Raw genomic sequence first — 9,149 nt, 5'->3', positions numbered from 1 at the left:
TTTAAAAGAGCATTTTCAATTTGAGGCTTTAAATCTCTCTTCTCAATGGTTAAGGTAGTAAGGCTTCTAAAATCTGCAATACATTCTTTTTCATTAACTAATTTTCCATTTTGATCCATTGAATATTTTATAAATTTGATTCTCCTAACTAAAGTCCATTTTATCGGCAGAGGACAAGACTTCAGAGTACTTTCAAGGTCAGTTCTAATCGATTCACCGACAAATTTAATCATTGTATATGGACATTTTATGCAAGAATTGGCGTGTCTTTTAAAATGTCCAACAACATTCGTTTTACAGAAATTACAAGTCTTGTGACTTTGTAATATATGTGATTTTAAAGCCACATTATTATCACAGATTAAATTGCAAACTTTGCACAGTTTCACCTTCATTTTATGAATTACCTTGTAGTGGCGAATCAGGTTACTTTTGGTGGAGAGCGACACGGAGCAGTGTTGACAGGTCGGCATCATGCACGAGAATGAGGTCTTGGGCCAATGCCACCTCTATTTATAGATTTTTTTGAAATTTGCAAAATTTTTTACCAGAAATTGTGAAATTTTCTAAATTTTTTACTAGAAATTAAAAAATTTCAAACAATTTAACTAAAAATTACTTCAACAGGAGGTCTCCCAACTAGGACTAGACCACTAGAGACAAGAAGACCGACCATGGGTCAGGAGCAGGACCATGAGCCGGGAGCGCGCACGAGTTCGCGTACAAACCTCGCACTGTCAAGTTGATGATTTTGAGAATATACATGTGAATGCATGTGGATTTGAAATAGTAATGAAGTTATACAATGGTATTGATCATTTATATAGGCTTGTATTGGTCGAGAGCTGGATTTTTAAAAAAGTGGTCAAAAAAAGCTCACCATGTTATTCTTATGGGGAAAACGTGCCTAAAGTGGTGTCATATTGTCCTATTGTATCTACTTTAAATGTACACTTGTAAGGGTAAATAAATGTAAGAAATAGCTTTTTTAGCTTAATATCGAATATATTTATAGGGAATAAGTAAGAAATAAGGTTTGACAATTATATAGGGATATTTAGGCAAAGATCAGGATTTTTGGTTTTGGTGGCCAAAAAATGATCCCCATGTTATTCTTATGGGAAAAAACGCCCCAAGTGCTGTTAAACCGGTAGTTCTCCACTACTTAGGTCATAGTTTTTTATACCAAAATTAAACATTTATAAGCTATTTTGTAGTTGTTATGTAATTTATATGGTTAAATCCACAAGCCAAACTATTATACAAAATAATTTTACAGTCGAATAAAGTCTAAATAATAGCAAAGAAAGTTGATCTTTGTTTAGTTTTCTGAATAGTTTTGTTAAAGTATAAAATAATGGTAGGGCATACATCTGTGAGTCAACTACTTATTTGATTTAAACGTAAATTAAACACATTTTTTAGAAATAAACATTATGAAAATACTTTTATAAATTTATTAAAACCCACTTTTGATTAATAAAAGTGATACAGAACATTATAGGTATTACATTTGTTTCCTATTTTTTTAAGCCAGGGGGTGCAAGTGCACCCCCCTGTGGGCGCCCATGTACCTATTAGCATTGACGACTATTTGGTTGTATCTAAGGGAGTATGTTTTATCTATGGTTGTATTAATAGTCAAAGCTCGAGGAATTTTTAAGTTGTAACGTTATGGAATGTTGAAGCAGTTATTGTTTGAAGGGTGGTTGAAGTTAATGGATGTCTATATGCTCATATATTCTGTATCGGACCCCTGGTCCATTAACTCCAAGGCATGGCAATCAATGATGGCATGTCTTCTTCAGTATGAGAATAAGAATGAGAGAATGAGAATGAGAATGATTTATTTCCTGAAAGCATGATATGTAAAGGTATCTAAAGGACAGTATCTAAAGGAAAAGCATTCTAAAGCCGTGTTACATTCCGGTTACCTTATTATACAAACTAACTGTTTTATAAATTCCTGTTTATCGAACACGTTTGTTTAGTTTAACCCTTTCTGACTGGTATGGAGTCTCACAAATCTTCTTCGCCCTTACAGACATCTTAGGCCTAGTCCAAGGCCACTCCACTCAGTGACGGCTGTGCTACACTGGTAAGTGCTAATTGCTAAAGCTAACTCTCTCTGAATTATGCTGTGCTGTATCACGGCCACCCTTAACTCCAGGGCGCGGCCTGAGAATTGGCAACGTTGCCAAGAAAGTAGTGTTGTCTTGTCTAGCGTCAGACGTCGCATAAGATAACATGGCAGTCAGGTGACACCAGCTCATTAATTTGCGTATTATTCATTAAAACTTAAATTTATGAACCTAAATGTATTAAAAGATTGAAAATAAAACATATCTAATTGAAAACCAAAACAATATTTAAATTGAAAATCTATTTTTGTTTATTTAAAGAGGAGTCAATATTTTCATTGCTTAGTAAACAAGCTTTTATATGATAAAAAAATACACAAATACCATTCCCCATTAGCTGCCTCCAAAACGAAACAGCTGTTGCAACCTTACTTGCGATGTTATCACTTCGAGGCCGCGGCTTGGAGTTAAAGGTGGCCGTGTTTTAGTTCATGTTTTCATAATGTGAATTCGAGTTTTACTGGAAAACGTCTAACCACCTCAGGTTATTAAAAAGGAAAGAAAAAAGTAATTTACTTAACTAGTATTTCCTTCAAGAAAGCCCAGGAAAAATATAGAACAGTCATGATATAAAGTAAAATAAGTGGGGTTACATGGTTAGGTGAACCAAGCCAGTTAAAAAAAAAACTTGAATAGAAGAAGAAGAACTATAAATGTGTCAATCTAAAAATCTAAATCTAGTCATCTAGTGTGATGTGATGTGAATCTTCTTTATGTTTTTTAATTTAATTTTGAATCTGTAGATCCCTAACAACTGAAATCGAAAATCGAGTGCTATACATTTTAAGAAGCTGCTAACTGAAACAGATTGTTACTATCAGGGAAAATTATTCCTCCGTAAGCCATTGTTTGGAGTTTGATGTAGCATAACAGCTTACAAAGGATAGGCTATCACTATGTAAGTATTACCGGTACCTAACCTGTAAACGTTTTTTTGGATAAAGTTTCTTTCTTTCTTATTAAAGTTAATGACTTGTAGACCCTTTAATTTATCAATGTATATCCTACAACATATTCAACAACTCAACATATCCTACAACACTTTATGTGTCTTTAAATGATTGCTTATAATGTTTCATTTTCAATAACTTGTATGTCAGCCTACCCTGATAAGGTAGAAATAGCAATCAGAGAGCAATACATTTTTTTTTTCAAAATGTGAAACTATAATATTCTGAATCAGCTAAGGTACTAATCAGCTTAGATCTTACATCCTTCCCAAATGTTATAACAACTACCCTCTTTGTTACAAAAGCGACGTATCAGTGATCACTAATCAGTGTGTATCATTTGCATGGCAGGTGGGAGCAGATTAGATTCTTGTATTCGTTTAAATAGTATTATAAAAGGTTTAAATACCTGCTATTAAGCAATCCAATTTTGTTGTTGACACAACTAGTTTCGGTGTCTGTGTGACACCATCATCAGGCTGCACAAGGACAGTTTTCTTTCTTCATACGAAGAGCGTCATATTTACACGAAAATAATAAATAAACATTTAAACACGACACAAACACGAATACGAGACATTTATGGTAACTGATCAGTTAAGAAAACAGACAAAGACGACGCTAACCCGACGGAGTTTGAGTCCAGACTGCGGGTGGTCAGTGCAGTGGTGTACGTCCGTTATCTTATCATCCCAGGTTGCGTCCTGTCATTCACTCAATCACACCTCCCCTCTCCAGTAAACCGATGGCGGTGTCATACATAAAATTAGACGAGAAAAATTGTTGGTCATTTAGTACATTATGGTGGTCGGATTTTACTGCCTTATATATCTCGAACTCTTCCAATGTGTTAATTTTATATCTGTCTTTAGAAAAATGTAGAATATCCATATTGCTGCTAATGTTGGTATAATTGTGGCCTTGGGATATTAAATGCTCGGCAAAAGATGATGTTTGGTGGGCTGTTGACGCTTTTGGAATATGCTCTTTGAATCTTTTTGTAAAGGAACGTGCTGTTTGACCGATGATTGAGTGAATGACAGGACGCAACCTGGGATGATAAGATAACGGACGTACACCACTGCACTGACCACCCGCAGTCTGGACTCAAACTCCGTCGGGTTAGCGTCGTCTGTTTTCTTAACTGATCAGTTACCACAAATGTCTCGTATTCGTGTTTGTGTCGTGTTTAAATGTTTATTTATTATTTTCGTGTAAATATGACGCTCTTCGTATGAAGAAAGAAAACTGTCCTTGTGCAGCCTGATGATGGTGTCACACAGACACCGAAACTAGTTGTGTCAACAACAAAATTGGATTGCTTAATAGCAGGTATTTAAACCTTTTATAATATTATTTGGCAATCCGGAGGCTAACAACTACAATGAAGTTTAAATAGTGTTTCTTGCATCTGGTACCAGGTGAAACTGTGCCGTAATAAACCAGAAGTCAAGGAATCAGGGTTGGTTTTAGAGTTCTACTCTCAGAACTGTATTTTGTTTGACCCCTCTCAAAAATGAGTGATATTAGGCGACTCAGGAGCACCTAGACTAAGCTGCAAAAATTAGTGGCTGATTAGGCTATAGGCTATGCACAATTTGTGTGTTGGATCTCCGTCAAGATGCAGGCAAGATGATTTAAAAAATTCAAGCTGGTTCTTGCTTAACTCCAGATATTTTTGAGTTGCTTTTAATTAGTAAGTTATCAATCAAGAGTCGTCTTGAGACATTGTGAGATGGATTTAGCCTATTTATGCTAACTGAAAGGCTGAAAGGTTAGAGTAATTATTAGCCTACTGTTTATAACACTATAGTAATTAGCTAATTCAATTATTTTTCAGGGATTGGAAAAAACAATACTCTGCTGCTGTTGAAAAAAACCGAGACTGGCGAGACTTGTACGCTCTGGTATCTGGGAGGAAGGGCAGACCTCCCGTTGAATATGTGACGAAAGAGCTTAGCAAAAACAAAGACAGAATAATAAGTGGTCTCAAGTACTTCCAGTCCCAAGAAGTTAAATCCTCGGCTCAGAAGGACAATAGTTTGTTCAGTGAAAGTGGTAGCGGTTGGAGTAAAGATGCAAAAAACGATCTAACAGCGCCCTCTTTGATCAACAAGCTTAATTTAATGACTGTAAGTTATTGTGGATGAACTACTAAACTATTGTGCTTGATTTTACAGACATAGGCTAATAGTTAAAAACTTGCAAAGTGCCATAGCTTTTACCTATAAACTTTACAATTTAGTAAGTTTTAAAAAGTACACTTTCTTAAACATGTTTGTTTTTAAATTTTTCAAATTGATTTGTTTTCCAGACTATAGTTAGTACCGGTACTGTACTTGTCATAACATGAAAAATGTACAATAGTAGTTTGAATACACTAAGCCTAATTTAAAAGATATTTTTGCATTTTGGTTTTTGTAGTTAAAGTCCTTACATTTAAAACATGTTGCTTACTCGTTGCATTTAAAATTATGTAAAATAGTACAGATTGGAAGGAAACAGTTTTTTAATTAAGTAAGACATTAATTTTTGGATTTAACCAGTAAAAACATCAGTTTGCTGAAATCACCAGGTAAAGTGGGTTTCCTAGAAATGACTTTTAGAAACTACTCATTGAATCCTTTTACAGGCCTATTGATATTTATGTTATCTTTCAGGGAATGGAATCTGGTCTAGCATGGGAAGTCCTATCCAACTACTTGCAGTATGCTTTCCGAGGACCTCCAGACAGTCTTCAAAAACTGTTGGCTCAAAATGAGGAAAAAGCACAAGGAGTAATTGCGGATCTATTCTGCTTTTACTTCAGAGAAAGAATGTTTATTTTGAAAATTCTCTATTACATTCTCACAAATACTGATGGGGATCTGTACAGTGTAAGTGCAATTTATTATCCTAATAACGGTATTACCTATTCTAACTGTTATCTCAATTTCTACAAGTTTTGTGTGAACTCAAGAAAGTAATTTCTCAATTAGGCCTACTGCTAATGCCAAAACATCATGGTGCATCATTCAAGGGGAAGAAGTATGAGTTAAAGTTAATAGGCCTAATGAATAACATGAAGGAAAGTTAAATTAAAGTGTAGAGTACCGGTATGACTTTAGTACCAGTAATCTTTTGTGATATTTTCTACTTCTCTACCTTGTAGTGAACCACAAGCACAACTAGTTAATGTTCAATTTAGACCTTCCCTCCCATTAAATTGCTATATTCTGATGTGTTTAATAGATTTATTGCTATTACATAATATGTGTTATGAGCTTCACCTACTTATAACTATCAAAGTCTTAAACGGTTTTTAAAAGGGATAGAGTTCAGCTAGCAGAAATTTTGCCATGAACATACAAAAGCTTAGCTGGCTCTCTTCTGAGAGTAGACTGAAACCATATTAGTAGAAAATAACAATCATTATTATGTTTTGTGACCTCTTTTTGTCTGTCTATATCAGCAAATATATAATAGAAACCGTATATACCTTTGTCTGTCTTCAGTCATCTGTGTTTAGTCCTAGTCGTCATCATCGGCTGGATCTTTCAAAAATGAAGCCTTCGTATATATATATATATATATATATATATATCAGCAATTTATTCATAAGAAGTTTGCCTGTCTCACTAAAAAAATATCAAAACAAAACACATTTTTTGAAGAAACTAAAATCATTCTAAATTAATCTAGCTCCCTAGTATAGATGAGTTTCTAAATCAAAAATGAATTAGCTATCCATTCTAAAATAATTGTTAAATTGTATATTTAAGTCTTTTAGATTAAATTGTATAACTAATTTTGTATGCTTTGACACCATTCATGTATGTAAAATGTATAAAAATAATAAAGATAATTTGATTTCATTTTTAACTTTCTATATTAGCCCCTGAAATCTAATTTTAAAGTATCTTGCTTCACTCAATCCCTTTTCAAAAACTTTCTAATCAGCCTTGTCTGTATGGCCTACTTTTACATATCAAAAGCTTTTAAGTATTTTCATGCAACATGTAAATTGCATAATTGTAGTAGCTAATCGTTATGGCTTTGACATTTATGTTGCAGGCTGCATTCCGAGACTTTATCAAGGACAACATCAAGTTCCGGGAGTTGTACGAGTCACTGTTTGGTCAGTTGAAGACATTGTCCGATGTCCACCAGCCCAACTTGTCCTGTTTGAGTCACGTGTGTGCGCCACGCTACCTCACGTTCTGGTGTGACCACAACCTGCGGGAACGTGTACAGATCACCAAACTGATGATTTTGGTGCTCAAACACTGCCACGGAGATCTGCCTGCGATATCTCGTGTAAAGGAAATGCTAGAACTGGTTGAGGTAAGCCGTTTTCTAGAGTGTAAATTTATGCTCAGGTGTTATTTATAGTGTTATTAGTAATATTTTTCACTTGTCCCTGATACACCCATACTTTTAATTTTTGTTCAGGTTTTTGCATTTAGGCCTATTGTGACAAGTTACTGTCATAGATATACAATTGATATAATAATGACAACTAGTGGAACCCCGTCGAAATCGACGGTTAGTCTTGAGGTTTTATGTAAATTCAGCTAACTGCGTTGGATAGAGTGAAGTCATTAAAATCTTAGTTATATGAAGGGAGGATAAGCAATAATAAGTATGACGATTGTGTTCCCTAAAAAACGTGATTGGTGAATTCGTTTAACACAATATTTCCTACCTTTCTTTTTATCGGCTTTAGGTTGCCCAAAAGGTTTTTTAGGAGTCTTATAATTGTTTGTTCATGAGTTTGTTTCATACCAAAGCCACTTTCACTATATGGGAGAATGAGTTCATATAATTAGTCTATCATGTTACGGAAGGAGTCAATATTTATTACTAACCACTAATTCCATCTGCTTTAGGAAAATCATTCAGATTGTATCCGGATTTATAAGTAAATCTTCATCTTTTTTTCTTTTTTTTTATAAAAATATCTGATTCTCCAGAAAGCAGTAACATTCTTACTTCGGTCTCAGCAATTTTAAATCCTTCTCTTGCCACATCGACCCATGTATTTAATCATCCTGTTCTTACTTGATAATTCATTAACTTATGGGGTAGTTTTGCCTTGGCCATATAGATCACATAAAGCTGTGCATGTATTTCGTGGATTGGAATGAACCATAATTGTAGGAAATTTTATCACAAATCTTGAACATTTGCGGAACCAAATCCATAACCTAGTCCAGCATTGGTAACAAATTATGCAAATGCGATGAGATGTGATGACACTGTTGTATTTCCGAATGTTTTGTATGTAGTGAGGTTTTATATACGTTGTTCAACCTAGCTACATGTGTACATCAAAGTAAAAACTGTGTACACATTTTTTTAAATCCCTGAATTGACATTAGTTCACCTACTTTACCAAAACCATAGACTCCGTAGTTAGTCTATTCCAAAACTTGAACACAGCTCTCATCCTTATGTTAAACTTATGTTAGATTTTAAGAACTTTGTATCCATAGAATATAACATTGTAATATAAAAACATTTAAGAGAATGACACTATTCATGTACTTTGTGCTTCAATGAATAAAGAAATATTGAATTGAATTGAATTGAATTGAATTGAATCCTCAACGTACTCATCTATGACACAATTTTCAACCCGATTATAAAAAACTGTTATACCAATAAATGAATCTCAGGTGTTCTTTCTTGAATTTAAAAATAAATGGTGATTGAAAGTAGGAAAAAAAAGGCAAGTGCCAACCTTACAATATGTATAAGCTAACCCGATAAGGAATAGTTATATGTTCCTTTGAAATTGATAAGTCACACTTATTTCATAATTTAAAATTTTCTAAGAGCAATAAAACATAGATTTTTGAACAAAACATTTAAAATGTATCATAAATTCATCATTTAGTTGAAACTATAAAAAACTTGCCATGCAGTGGAGAATCCATTTAAAATCATAAATAATAATGTAAACATTTAATTTTGACAGTTTCAGTAGACCTTTGAATACAATTTTTATATTAACAGCTGGTTCATTAAAAGTAGTGTAAAATTATCCATATGGTCGAAATGTAAACAAAATTGCAGA

At 33.9% G+C, this 9,149-nt stretch overlaps 1 protein-coding gene across 1 annotated transcript in view; it reads left to right on the top strand.

Annotated features, from left to right (window-relative positions):
- Positions 1–2,247: 2,247 nt before the first annotated feature.
- The window catches only part of LOC128989424 (nucleoporin Nup188), a 54,504-nt gene continuing 47,602 nt past the window's right edge, over positions 2,248–9,149 (top strand). Inside the window, exons 1-4 of the mRNA XM_054411313.1 lie at positions 2,248–2,258; positions 4,932–5,223; positions 5,752–5,967; positions 7,145–7,414. Of these exons, the coding sequence (XP_054267288.1) occupies positions 2,248–2,258; positions 4,932–5,223; positions 5,752–5,967; positions 7,145–7,414 (789 nt within the window). The remainder of the gene's footprint in view (positions 2,259–4,931; positions 5,224–5,751; positions 5,968–7,144; positions 7,415–9,149) is intronic.

The sequence above is a fragment of the Macrosteles quadrilineatus genome, unplaced genomic scaffold, assembly GCF_028750875.1.
Source record: "Macrosteles quadrilineatus isolate MER2022 unplaced genomic scaffold, UCM_ALF_1.0 Scaffold_3__2_contigs__length_128488019, whole genome shotgun sequence".
NCBI lineage: Eukaryota > Metazoa > Arthropoda > Insecta > Hemiptera > Cicadellidae > Macrosteles > Macrosteles quadrilineatus.
Note: the sequence above shows the minus strand (reverse complement) of the source record. Positions and strands in the feature narration are given on the sequence as shown.